Source organism: Scardinius erythrophthalmus, assembly GCF_964197995.2.
Source record: "Scardinius erythrophthalmus genome assembly, chromosome: 16".
Taxonomy (NCBI): Eukaryota; Metazoa; Chordata; class Actinopteri; order Cypriniformes; family Leuciscidae; genus Scardinius; species Scardinius erythrophthalmus.
This window is the reverse complement of record NC_138236.1, coordinates 23,055,908-23,071,083: the sequence shown is the minus strand read 5'-3', so window position 1 is coordinate 23,071,083 and position 15,176 is coordinate 23,055,908. Positions and strand designations below refer to the sequence as shown.

Genomic DNA, 15,176 nt, shown 5'->3' with positions numbered 1-15,176 from the left:
GTAAAGCAGCACAGTACAACACAGTAAAGCTTTTAATCAACTTAAATCAAGCAATGGAAAGAGAAATATTGCATTAACCTTCCAACATGTTTTAATGGTCAGCGCACACACCTTGCTATACACACCAGCTCAGATGATATTATTCCACAATACCTCTGGCAAATTAATAGTCTATCAGCTGAAATTAACAAAATAACTGAACTGAAATGAAAAAGTATTCACATCTAGAGGGATTTTGCATTGAAACTGTGAACAGTTCTTCTGTCCTGCTGTCAGCCTCAAATAATTTGGTGTCGGTTGTCAGCATTTTTAAAGCAATTCACGAGTGCTCTATGGAAGGCTATTGTGTTGCCATGGCAATGCCAACAAGCCTTTCACTCCTGGTTCTGCATGATTCTTTCAAAATAAGTTATTCGTATTTTTTTAATCTAACTAATCATAATGCTTTTCAAGTGATCACAGTACAGTGAAAAGCATGATATTGAATGGCAGCATTATATTAAAGAGGCTGCTGCTTTTATCCTCTATAAACTCTATAGCCACGCAGGTGAACTTGTTTTGTCATTAGTTGATTGAATTGTAAAAAATGGTTGAACTGATGTTTTATTCATGAATACAAATAATTCTTATTAGCCGGTTATTGCTCTAATTACCTTATATAGCCTAAGGTGTTCTTATAATTATGTTGCTCCACATTTCCATATTTTGACAATTGTTATGATCAAGGGGAAATTTGGTTGAATCCTTGGCCATGTAAGTTCTGTTTTCAAGATCTTAAAAATATGTTGGGTGGAGAGAGGACGATTAGCCTTAACATATAAAATCCATAATTGGCTTTAGAAGAAAAATACAGGCCTCTTAGATGTGCTATTTTAATGATCACACTTCTGGCACATCTTGTGCTGCATATAAGCATATTATAAGACCACCACATAGCCTACCCCAAATATAGATTTGCTGCTTTCATTTAATGTGGCTATATGAAAATGTTTGAGCTGTATTTGAAATCTAAGAGCATTTGGCATCAGTATTTAGCTTCACATATTAAACAAGTGTTAAAGGTAGGGCTAGTTCTAATTTCAAGAGGCTAGCAAGCTAGCTTTAAAAGCATAAGCTCCCAACTTCAGAGCGTAAACTCAGTGAACACACTTATCATTATGGTATCTTAACAGAGATAGAGAAAAATCCTACTCCAGTAAGTAAACATGTCCCTGTCCCCAAAAATGTTGGTACTCAAATGCGCTTCCCTCCACGTTTTCTGCTGCGCATCGTTTATTTTTACCAGGCATGCGCACCAGTTATGTGCACCCATGACTATAACTGTTCTTATAATGCAGTATATAGGCTAGGTCTTAATGAGTCTTTATACATTTACCTTTAGTCATTTAGCAGACGCTTTTGTCCAAAGCGACTTACAATTTAGGACTAAATTAAGCGAGTCATCGTGAAGAGGCAAAAACAACGCAAGAAGTGCTCAAAATACGAAGTTCAGGCATTGTTCAGAGTAGCATAAGCCCGATAAGGGAGGATTAGAGAAAAGGAAAGAAACGTTGTTTTTTTTTTTTTTTTTATGAGGTTAAGTGCTCACGGAATAGATATAGGTTTTCAGTTGTCTTTTGAATGTTGCCAGGGATTCTGCATTCCGGATGAGGGTGAGGAGAGCATTCCACCAGCATGGAACCGTGAATGAGAATGTTCTGGAAAGTGATTTTGTGGCTCTCTTTGATGGAACCACGAGCCGACGCTCGTTGACCGATCGTAGACGCTTGTACATATTTATAGAATAGTAATACTTATTTATAAATAAGTATAATTGGAGCAATAATTCATTATAATCATGGACTTCATAGAAAGTGTTAACGTTTTTTTTTCTAAAAAAAAAAAAAAAAACATTGCCGAGACGCTATAAAAGCAGACTATGTGTTAGAGTGAACAGAAGGAACATATGAAGCTAGGAATGAGATTTTTGTTTCAGACCACACGGCAGCAAGTTTGTAGGCATTGCTTAAAGGTGTGCTACAAATGGCCTGTCAGTTGCTATGATGGATTGTGGATATAAATGCCTTAAACACTGAATTTTGCTTACCTATTCCTTATACAGTTATTCTTAGATTCTGCTGGAGTTAATGAAGTTTAGCATTCCTTGGCAATTTATCTTAGTACACTTTTCCAGCAAGGAATGTGACAGCACAATTCCGAGAGGTCCAAAATATTTCTAAAAAATGGCCCTGACATCTTGAAGTGAATTTCTTAGTAGGCTAAAGAATTTACAGCTTGGTCATCCACTCTGATGTTCCCATGATGCAATCCAATGCAATAGCGGTCCCAACAATGACAGCCGGCAGAGACATAAAAACAAAAATTGTGTGTGTGTGTGTGTGTGTGTGTGGGGGGGGGGGGGGTCTCAAAGTATATACTTAATAGCTTCTAAAAATTAGTATATACTAATTGTTTCTTCTTCTAAGTGTATAATACGTCATGTTTACCATATATTTCAGTAGCCTAACCACGAATATTTGATTGGTAATGGATGGTGCGGTCACATTAGCTCAATTTCGAGGGCTAAAATAAAAGGTTACTCTTCTAGGGGTAAATATTTTCACCCTCACGCAAAATTACAGATCATATGGATTCATATTGAAATGACTATCGCAACTTCCGTTTCATGCCTACTTTAAGGATCATGTGTGGGAAAGTACATCAACAAATGAAACTTATGTCTTATTTATCACTTACATTTTTAAAGGTAAAATAAAAATAAAACCATCTTGTGTCCTGTTTAAAACCTCAAACTAAAATTATGACAGAAATACTGAGGAGTCATTGAATAATTTTCACATCACTACTGATTCATTGTGTCGGCTATTTTAAGATCATCTTTTAATTAAACCACACGCAGAGAGAATCTCGATGGTAGTGAGGAAGTAATAAAAGTGCATCGCAGAATCTGTCTTTCACCCTTGAGTCATTCTCTTCTCACCACACACGGGAGAGCACTAACGTTTCAACATGGCCTTTTATTTCAACTCTAATGAGCTGCATGCGCCTCCCTGCTGTTTCACAATCGTGAGGGACCGACAAAAAGCACTTGCACAAGTTAGAAAGGAAGAAATGAGGAAAAACATTCTCCTGGGTACAGCAGCCCTTGTAAATTACAGGCACAAATTCCTGCAAGTTGTAGTGAGGTTAACTTGTAAATTTCATGCAAGTACTCTTAATCCTTTATTTAATCTTAATCAAATCCAGAGTGACATGAAACAGTGTTTAGGGCACATTTGACTCAGCAACACTATTGTTGTTCTCAGTAACTTTAGATAATTCTGATCATGTTTGAGTGTTTTTGATCAAAGTGTTTGCTTCAAAGTCTGCTTCTGAACTAAGAGTGGACTAGAGTGGAAGTGCAACTAAAAAAGATTTTCGAATCAACATAAGTTTTTTAAATCTAACCTGCATTACAGAAAATGCCTATTTTGAGGGCTTAATTTAATCTACAGCTATTTCTTTTTCTGGCTTTGATTGTCAGTCAAGCACAAAAACAATTTGTTCATTAAAAAAAAAAAAAATTAATCAAACAAACTTTAAAAAGTGCTTAGTCCAACAATGATTCCATGGCTTTTTGTCAGTTGTTTTTTGTTATGTTTTTCTGTAATTAAAAAATAATAATCTTATTTTGTTTCTATACATTTCACAGTAGTAAATAAGACTTGTGGACAAAAATAATAAAGATAATATAGCGTAAAACCGACAAAATAAGAGAATATCAATAATTTAAAATGCAAAGAAAATAAGGATAAAAACATCCTGAGGAAAGGTCATAGCTAGTGGAATCTGATCATTTAATTCAGACACAAAAACTTAAACACATTCAATTGTAAAAAAAAAAAAAAAAAAAACAGTTTGTTTGCTCTATTACTTCTCTTCACTGGTGGCATATAAGTGCAGTAACACTATAAACACGAGATGGCACTAAAAACTCTGTGTATTTTAGACTCTGCGGTGACAGACTTCTCTGTGGTAGGTTGACTACCTTTCACTGCAACGTTTTGTTACACATATATCCGTATTGTCACCTTTGTTGTAGATAATAATCACAAATAACTTTTTTCCATTACGTACATTTAAAGACAACATCAACGAAGATGCAAAAACAACTTTCAGTTTCATTCAAAACACTGTCTGCAATTAGTGTGAATCACACCAGCGGAAATCAATGTTCCATAAGGCGTAATTATGGATGGTTATAATTTAGTCCTTCTTTTAAAATAAAAAATGCTTTATTGTGTTTAGAGTTTCAATATTTCAAGCACAAACGTGTGATTACAAGTGGCTGCGTGTTTTCACGAGGTAAATAAACGCTCGTGAACAGAAATCGCCTTCACCTGAGGTAATCGCAGGAACACTTTTCGTTAGACGGAACGTCACCTAGAACATTTCCCACAGCAATACAATCCTTTTAAAAATCCCTTGAAAGACATCGTATGAATCCCAAACTGCCAATTTCAAACATGAATAACCCAACTGAGCCGACTGAACGAATTAACTGGCCGTCTTTCATTAGAGGAGGAAGTGTTAAACACATTTTAGGTAAAACATATACACAGTAGGCTACTTCGATGAATCACACAGACGTCAATCCAAACATTTCCTGACAGCTAGAGAGTTCAGCATGGCTTCACAGGACATCTCAGATATTTGCTCCACCCAAAGAGGATATGCTTGCGGAGCCTATAGAGGGGCTGAAACTATTCAACCTGAATCACAACTTTTTCCCTGGTCGGGGGTAAAGTCCTGTGCGTGTCTATGAAATCACATGGCATTTTAAGAATGCTTCAAAGATGGCGGTTTGTGGCAACAGAGTGCAGAAAAGTGCATGTTTGGAAGTGCTAGTACGGGAGCGATGGCACGCGGTGCTGGCGAGTTTAAGCGACGAGTCCCTGACGCTCAGCTGCGAGGATCCCGCGACAGACACCAGCGTTAACCTCAACGGCATCACCACCAACGGCTCCTACGACCAGCCGGACCCCACGAACAGTCCCAAAGCCGGAGTATGGACTCCTTTTACAGACTCACAAGTTCCCGAAGCGATTGCGAACCGTAAAAGATGTGTCAAAGTTATCAAGCAGGAGGTCGGTGGATTAGGGATAAGCATCAAAGGCGGGAAGGAGAACAAGATGCCTATTCTTATTAGTAAGATATTCAAGGGTCTGGCTGCGGATCAGACTCAAGCGCTCTATGTGGGGGACGCGATACTGTCCGTGAACGGGATCAATCTGCGGGACGCCACGCACGACGAGGCGGTGCAGGTGCTGAAGAAAGCGGGCAGAGAAGTTATGCTGGAAGGTAAGTACAGGACTGGAGAAACGCTGGAAACCCTTTCAGTGGGGCTGGAGGTATCAGTTGTGAGGGACCTGTTAATTGAGAACTGAAGCATTGACAACATAACACTGTACACAATGTTTATTGTATTTGCATTATGGTTCTGTAAGAAGAACCTAACATCCATGGAACATTTAAGGTTATTTTTAGTAGAAAAAGGTTCTTTGGATTGTTCTTCACACTTCACACAAAAAATTGTTCACTGAAAGGGGAACGTAAAATTGTTCATCTATGGCATTGTAAACCAGTTTAAGCTGGTCTGTGCATAATTCCTCTCCAAAACCAGCTCACATGATGATTGCCTGTAAAAAAAAAAAAAAAAAAAAAAAAGTCCTATATAACCAAACCATCTCAGACACCATCATAGACCAGCTATGACCATCAGGTCAGGCTGTGTGTGTTTTTTAAGCAGGACTACATTAGGGTACCGCAAACACGTCCTTCGCTTACACATGTAGAAGGTCCCCAGACAGCAACATAGTGTTGGCCCAGATCCAGGCCACATCTGGTACATGTGGACACTATGTTGCTGTCTGGGTTATTGACAGCAGTGATGAACGTGATGGACGTGTTTGCTGTACGTTGAGGATGAAAGCACCCTTGAGAGTGACAAAGCCTTGAAATTCCCTCTGCGTCATAAAAGCATAGCACAGATTTCAGAGGGACATTCATAACTTTCATTCTGCTCTGTCATGTTGATGATTTTCACAATACAGCTGAGGGTCATAGGAAATGTGTTTAGATATACGTGAGCAACAGCAGCTAGACTGAAAATACCTGGTACATGACATACAGTGGAAAAAGGATGTACCATTTCAAACCATGTGCAAAATATGCAACCATGTGCAAAATATGCATTTTGCACATGGCATTTAATTCCTAGCATATTGTAGGCAGGGAAATGTATCTCTCTCTCTTTAAAATAAAATAAAATGTATCTCTTGATTGCACTTAACAAAACATTTATTGTTATTGAGATCAAAATAAAGGAGAATTTACAGTAAGGGCACCAATTCAGGCAAATGTCTTGTATTTATCCTGTAAAAGATGCCATTGTAAGAATGCATCCTGTTGTAATCCGTATTCTTTATGTGTGACGTGTAGCCTACATCTTAAAATCCCGGTCACAGTATATTGTATAGGAGTATATTGTTAGTGGCATGGGGGAATGTATGCAAATACACTATATTAGCTGTTCTCTGCTAGACTGCTACACAAGACTTTAACCCCATACCAGCACTGTACTGTATTTTTTTATGATATTCAAGGATTTTCCTGTACACTGACCTGAGGGTCAGATTAGTCACTTTCTGTAAATCAGTTAAACAGGGCAATCAGCCATGGAGAAGAATGTTTTGATTTCTGCGTTTTCCCTGTTGAATGACCATAAAAGTTTGACAGGCTTATGGAAGTAAAATAATGCCAAATGTTTTTGAAAGAAAAAAGCCTGTTTAATTGCACTACTTGAAAAAAATAGGCATTGCATTAACCATGCTTGCATTTTAATGCATTGTATTTTTAGGGCTTGCATTTTTTATGGGCTGAAATTCAACATGGTTGAATATTTAAGCTGTGCATATTTCAATTCAAAACATTTCAAACACATTTTCATTATTAAAAATGAAATAATCCATATTTACCTTTCATATTTCACTTCCAAAATATTCAAACTGTTTAAAAATATTGCTCAATTGCTGTAAATGAGTTTTTATGAATGAATGGCTTGCTCTAACGGTTGCTCTGGTCTTTGTCAACAACGCGCGCTTTTGCGCCCCCTGCTGGTGAGGTGGACTAACAGCAGATGGAGAGTATGCTCGGTAATCTACTGCTTTTCCTGCAGTTCCTGGATGTCAACGTACTGTCGAATTTGAACCACTGAATCTGTGGAAGCGAATTTGCAAAGCGAAATAAAATGGACCTATTTTTAAACAGTTTGAATATTTTGGAAGTGAAATATGAAAGGTGAATATGGATTATGGATTTTTAATAATGAAAATGTGTTTGAAATGTTTTGAATTGAAATATTCACAGATTAAATATTCAACCATACTGAATTTCAGCCCATAACAATGCAAGCCCTAAAAATACAATGCGTTAAAATGCAAGCATGGTTAATGCAATAGGCTACATATTTTTTTTCAAGTAGTGCAATTCAACAGGCTTTTTTGTTTCAAAAACATTTGGCATTATTTTACTTCCATACAGGCTTGCATGACAGAAAGTAGCCTAACTCTGCCAGATTACTTTGGAAATTAAACATTTAAATTTGTTTCTTTCAAGCTGATTCATGCAACTGATACCAAGATTACACATCTATATTTGGCCAGGCTTGTTCAATGACTTTGCAGCTCCCCACCTGATGTCTGTGACTAAGTGAACACAGATGTGCTAAAAAAATGTGTCATATCCTCATTCTTCAGAATTTATCTGCCTTTGGCGTCATGTCAGACCGAGGTTTAGTCAATGACGGGCAGATATTGGTATCCAAGTTTGTAGCAGGATAAAATAATATTGGACATTCTGTCATAATTTACTCTCCCTCATATTATTCCAGTATTATATGACTTTGTGTCCTCCATGGAAGTTTAACAGAGTATTGATTGACGCTAATTTTTCCAACCCGAACTCATGGGAAAATGCAGCCTAACTATTTTATGAATTGGTGAATTTGTATGAATTCATAAATGTACGCTTCTAGAAAAAACTAAGCTTGAAGTCCACACCTAAACTAACCCTCAGTAGGGTGTAAGCAAATTGTATGGAAATTTACAAATGAGATATTATGAATTTATACAAATTCGCCAAAGTGTTTTGCTGGCTTTTTCTCATAGGGTGATAGTGAATAGTGACCAGGGGATGTGAAATATGGCACATCAAGTCGTGTAATGCCGGGTTTGATGTTAATGAAATGAAAGGGATAGTTTACTTCTGTCATCATTTACTCACCCTCAGGTTTTTCTAAACTTGTATGAGTTTCTTTGTTCTGTAGAACACAAAATAATTTGTCAACCAAACTGTTTCTGGTGCCCATTGACTTCCATAGTACTTTTTTTTTTTTTTCATATTATGAAAGTCAATAGGGGCCAGCAACTGTATTTCAACAAAAGAAACTCGTACACGTTTAGAACAACTTGAGGGTGAGAAAATAAAGAATTTTCATTTTCAAAGTGAACTATCCTTTTAAACTTCATTGGCTCTCATGTGTCACAAAACCAATCCTGGTGCACCACATTTCGATATGTGCATTCAAATAACATGAATAAGATTTGAGAGTTATGGCAAATTTTCAGTGAATAATAAATACAATTTTGTCCTGGTCAAAACACAAATCTCTCATCCGACTTTCAAAAGAATTTGGCACTCTATATTGCCTTTTTTTTTTGGTTCTTTTTTTGTTGTTGTCAACTTTGCAGCTTGAAAACCCCTCTAGTCACCATCTAGGTAACATCTTTAGTATTTTAGAAAGAAAGAACAACAGGAGGGTGCATAAATAATTCAATTTTAATTATATTTCTTTAAAGCTTTAACATATCTGAAGACTAAATTAAAATTAAAAACAGGTTTAACACCTTTTTTTTTTTAGAGCAGAAAAGGAGAATTTGGTGAGGAGCACTCATGTTATCATCAGTACACTTTAAAAAAGTGATGAAACATTTCACTAGTTGGATTCATTACAAATCTTCAAACAGAAATTCTGATTTAAAACAGAACTTCCAACTAGTGTTACCATATTCGTAGGTCAATTAAGTACAGTAGTTTAGAAAAATGCAAGACGATTTCAGTGAACAGAGCATCCAATATATCAACCAGTTGTCCATAAAGCTCACTATTTGCGCAAGCGAGTGAGTTTTGCATGTCAAATCAAAGCCCATGATTCCTTTGTCCTGTCCTTGGGATTTGGCTTCTTTGAATAATTAAATTTGATGTTTCTTGCCAGAAATATTTGCACATCCTTTTACTCTTACAGAAGTACTACACCAAAGTTGTATTTTGCTTTGTCACCACTCTATCAATCAACACCGTAGTCTTTTAACATATTCCCTGATGCCCTTCTTTGTCTATAGGCTATATATTCTTGAGAAACACATTTGTCATGGGGGACAAGTCAATGTCTTTGGCAAAATTACAGAGCTAGTCATATTGAAGTCAAGGTCTCTGGATGATACAAAAAAATAAAATCTCAAGGGATTTGACAAGTTGATAGCTACCTGTCTGCACAAAAAAAGCCCAATTCTCTAGTTATGACTCAAGTAAAATTACTTTTTTTTTTTTTTGAATCACTATGCATCCAAACTTCATGCCAAGTCAAAAAAGGGCCTTTTTCTTCCTCTTTGAACAAAGCATCTAATTTTTTAAAACCTAGATAAACAGTGCAAAAAAAGCTGTCCTCATGTAAATGTGTGTACAGACAAGTGTTCCACAGCACAACATTGCACTGAAAATAACGGCAGAGAAATAATTGTACTGTAGGCCTGTAGAATGTTTTGAAGAAAAAATTTAGCATCTGTATTCTTCGATATGCTTTAAACTAGAATCACTGTTCTCTAAAAACACCCAATTACAGTCATAAGCGAAGACTCGCTGTTGAAGCCTTGACAAAGAAATAGGGAAAATGAAACACTCTGGAAGTCAAAGCACATTCTCGATATTACTAGTGCACAGTGTGACAGCATGACTCTGCAAACGGTTTTAGTAATCTTAACTAAGATAGATGCATAAGCCAAAGGTACGAATAAATCATTCCTGGAATGTGCCACATGCTTTCTGTTCTTTCTCGTTCACTCACTTATTCAGAATTGTAAATAAATGATAAAGTGAGAGAGAATGAGACGGGGATTGGAATGAGGGCTGGTCTATTACAGAGGGAGGGAATCGTGTAGTGAAGACCACTCACAAGTCACATGACCTCATCCTCAAAGCATGCAGTAGACACTGGGAGCAGGGACAACACATCTGCGGTACATGCAAGCTCAGTCGTTCTGTCGTTTACTTAAGTACTTGTTGCCTAGTTAGTTAATGGTTAAGGGAAATGCAAGTTCTAATCATCCACAGCAATATAATTTCCTTGATCCAACCTGATGTTTGTAATGCAAATTGGCCAGTTCTTTCAATTCCCTTCAATTCCCAACATTCCCTTCAACAAAGGTCAGGAGACAAAGGAATGTATATTCTCAAAAAAAGTAAACTCCACAAGGTAAACTATGGATATTTGAACAGCAGCCACGAGACTAGAATAACTGGTTTCATGTAACATTGATCTCATGTTTTAAATGCACAAACCACCTAGAAGACATTTTGGTTTAATATTGGTATTCGAGCCCAGCTGTTCTCTTCTGAACAACCAACTTGTTATGTGATCATGTTATGCAATATTACTAATTGCAATGATTTTGCTGGTGATGTAAAATGAACCAACATCGCCATTATCGCCAGTTTCAGTGATTCACTTCAAAACTCTGATTTCGTTCACAAAGTCTCTTCATTTTTTTTTTAATATAAGTAGTGAATATTGCTGTTTTTTTTTGTAAGTTGTTGGGTATTTGTATAGAATATAATTAAAAAATTAAAATTAAAAATTAAAAACTCTCTTCTCTTCTCTTCTCTTCTCTTCTCTTCTCTTCTCTTCTCTTCTCTTCTCTTCTCTTCTCTTCTCTTCTCTTCTCTTCTCTTCTCTTCTCTTCTCTTCTCTTCTCTTCTCTTCTCTTCTCTTCTCTTCTCTTCTCTTCTCTTCTCTTCTCTTCTCTTCTCTTCTCTTCTCTTCTCTTCTCTTCTCTTCTCTTCTCTTCTCTTCTCTTCTCTTCTCTTCTCTTCTCTTCTCTTCTCTTCTCTTCTCTTCTCTTCTCTTCTCTTCTCTTCTCTTCTCTTCTCTTCTCTTCTCTTCTCTTCTCTTCATCATATTAGAATGATTTCTGAAGGATCATATGACACTGAAAACTGCAGTAATGGATGCTGAAAATTCAGCCTTGCCCTCACAAAAATAAATTACATTTTTTAAATTTATTAAAATAGAAAACATTTATTTTAAATTATAATAATATTTCACAATATTACTGTATTTGTGATCAAATGAATGCAGCCTTGGTGAGCATACAAGACTTCTTTCAAAAAACATTAGTTCAACCAAAAATGAAATTTCTGTCATCATTTACTCACCCTCATGTCGTCCCATATGACCCGTAAGAAATTTGTTTATGTTCGGATATTTTTAATGAAGATATTTTTAATGACATCTGATATCTAGACAGCTATGCAACTACCACTTTAGTGCTTCAAAAATGTGTGAGTTGATGAATGTTTATTCATCAAAGTGGTAGTTGCGTGGACTGTCAATGGAGGGACAGAAATCTCTCAGATTTCATCAAAAAGTTCTTAATTTGTGTTCTGAAGATGAACAAAAGTTTTACGGGTTTGAAACGACATGAGGGTGAGAAAATTATGACAGAACTAACCCTTTCAGAAATCTTTTTGGCATCACCCTGACAGCAAAATTATTCATGCTTCATCCACAGTAGCGTAACTGCATTTACGAGGTTTTGAAAGTGAGTAAGTGAATAGATACTCATTTGAATTTCTGGACAGATTTTTGATATTTCAGTGGTGCTGTGGTCATGAAACTGAGGTTCCTATTTAAATTCTCATTGTTGGTGCTCTCAGCTGATGCACATTTAACATTCTCTTTTGAGTGCACATATAATGAGAGCAATTAACGTCCACTCCCAAGTGTGAATGTTCCAGAAAAATGGATCTGTCATGGACTGTTTTTCAATAAAACAGAGATTAAATAGCGCATGTTGAAGGCAGTCAACCATAAACACTTCACCATTTCTCATTGCTAATTTTCATAATTTACATTTTGCTTGGAAGCCTTGCTCAACAGCATTAGGAAATCATTTTTAACCCTTTTTTTTGTTTTAATGTGGGGTCAAAAGTAACCCAATTTGGGTTGTTTTGCAACCTACTTATGGGTCAAATATGAACAAACCCAGCCATGGGTTATTCTAGCATGTTGGTTTGTTCATTTAACTCAGCATAATGGGTTGATTTATGGTATTTCATTTGTAATACTACCTTATTTTTACCTCGTACATGGGTTATTATTTTAACCTTCCAGTAAAATGTTCTAAATTTTTGTCAAATACACTACACAACCACGTGTTTCCAGGATACATATTTTATTTGGGATTAATTTGGTTCTAAATACAGAATTTTTGAAATAATAATTTAATGTAGGCTAACATTTTAATTCAAGTGCAATTCTCTGTTATCCATTTCCAATGAAAAAGCTACAATTTCAGTTTTGGACTTGAATTTTAATTTCGGTGCGTCCCTATTAAAAAGTACCATAGTAATAACCACAATACATATACATAAACACAAACCAACACATACTCACCTGTGAAAGGTTATCCCATTTCTTTGAGAATTAAACTCTTCTTCGAGAGTTTGCGTAAGTTGGAATTTGGCTATTAAAGGTACAATATGCAAGAATTTTGCATTAAAATATCCCATAATCTCAAGGCCAGTGTTATATATTTTGTTAAGTTGATTACTTACAATATCCCAAATGTTTCCAACTATTTTTAAATCGTGAGAAAATTGCAATTTTAACCAAGGAAACGGGGCGTTAGAGCAGGGGGGAGCTGGGAGTCGCCAGTCAATTGCGTCACATCCGCGTTACCCTCGGCTTCCGCTCGTTCTGCGTGGAGTCCTGGACAAATGCGGAAGTTGTAGTTGTAGCGTCTATCAAGCAACAAACGTTAGCTTGTTTCGTGCAGTCGTTATGGAACACATTTATTCTTTACCGATTGCAGCTGGTTCTGTCGACAAAGCATGCTTAATTTTATATTTTCCAAATGTAGCATTCTGTAATAGTTATGTTTATGTAAGGGAAGTATTATTGCTTTAGGTTTGTGTTTAGTTTATTGACATTGTTTATCACGTCTGGTGTTTATGGCCATGTAAATAAATATAGCATGTGTTATACATAAAGATTAATCAGTATTTTGGCAAATGATGTGGGTATGTTCGAATGTACTTTTACAACAATTGTTTAGAACACGTAAAACTGCGCCGCGTTATCACAACAATGAATTCGACATACAGTAACATCTATGAGAACCAATTTAGTATTAAAACTTACTTTTCTTGCGGTTAATTAATTTTAATGAAATAAAAGTGTGATGAGGTTTAAGAGTCTGGAAGGAAGAAGACAGGGGTCGGCGTGACTGGGACTTTATTAAAATAAAGCAAAACAAACAAAAGTCGTGCACAACGCGCATTCACCGTGGATCATGTGGATCTTTCTCTGCGTCCAATTTTCTCTTCAGTCTCTCTCTCGTTCCAGCGCGGCTTATAAGTGGTCTCTCCAAGCAGATCACAGCAATAAGACACAGGTGTTCGTCATTTGCACTTGACCTACTTGCGTCCCACGCTCGTCTCTTCTCTCTCCCATTACAGACCGCGCTGAACCACGCCCCCTTCGCCACAAAAAGCATGTCATTATAAAAATAGAACTTAGCCTCATCCATGAACATGATTTTTCGATTCCCGTCTGACTGATTTACATACATGGTGGAGTTTAAAACGACAGTTCCCATCATTCCACACTCCTTCACATCGTCATCAAGCTACGCCGTTGTTGTTGTTTGGAATGTAGCGCCCTCTTGTGGCAAAAAATGTTTGCATATTGTAGCTTTAACATGTCACATTTTAATTATATTCTGCTGAAGTGAACGAAATGATTTGGAAAAAAGATTTGTTTATTTTGCTGAAGGAGACTCAAAGATCCGAGTCAGCTAAAAAATGAACCGAACTTCCCATCGCTAACTGAGAGTGACGATACGCTGACCGTTCCAAGATGACGCTCGCGCCGACATGTCTGGAGCAGTCGAATGAGGCATCTACGTACATACATATCTATGGGAGGGTGTGGAGGTGTGTATTGTTTCTACTATCAGTGAGATTGACCCAGCCACTAACCTGGCTGGGTAACACAAAAACTACCTAGCACAGGAAAAGATGACCCAACAGGCTCAAACCAGCGTTTGGATAGAAGAAAAAAAACTTTTTAAAAGGAATTTTCAGAAAGTTATTTTAGTGACAAAACGTCAAGGAGATTTGCATAACATCTTTTGCCTGCCACTGAAGTGACATGATTAAGTAAATAAGCAAAGATAAGATATAACAAACTGTTTAAGCACAAAGTTATCCCTTTGCCTTTGTAGAACATAGAAAATCTTTTCATAAGTTTGTGTTTGTAGCTAGTCTCTTAGCTTGTCCTTGAGGATAAAGGACCACAGGAGCTTTTAGCCCTGTGAATAGAGTTCCACCTGCTGTGTGGTGGACTCTAAAGTTCTGAGTTGTAATGTTTTATGCAAGAGCTGACAGAAGAATCCTTGACCGTGAAGTACAGTTACATGTGAGACTTTGGCAGTAGCATTCTGAACTTCTCACTTCTGTGCCTCTGCATTTAGATGGAGTTTATGGATTCTGTAGATAGTTATCTTGCTTTGTTTTGTTCTTAATCTTATCAGTCTGAAGTTGTAAAGACAGGGATTTTTGTTTAGGCGTTTAGCCTTAGTGACACCAGCTTTGCAAGTTGTGTTTCCTGTTTTAACATGTAAACTAAAGGTCATGATAACGCATACAGAGTATAGTTGGAGGCAGATAGAAAATGTATGTTATTGTCTTCTCTTCACTTCTGTGTGTGTGTGTTACTTGAGCAATACCACACAATAGAGAAAGCTTCTTATCCCAAATTCAGGATACATTTTTTTAGACAAAACAGTGATTGGATGCAT

General features: G+C 36.7%; 1 protein-coding gene across 1 annotated transcript in view; it reads left to right on the top strand.

The window, feature by feature from the left end:
* Positions 1–3,959: 3,959 nt before the first annotated feature.
* The window catches only part of sntb1 (syntrophin, basic 1), a 30,808-nt gene continuing 19,591 nt past the window's right edge, over positions 3,960–15,176 (top strand). Inside the window, exon 1 of the mRNA XM_081388127.1 lies at positions 3,960–5,340. Within this exon, the coding sequence (XP_081244253.1) occupies positions 4,836–5,340 (505 nt within the window). The 5' untranslated portion in view covers positions 3,960–4,835. The remainder of the gene's footprint in view (positions 5,341–15,176) is intronic.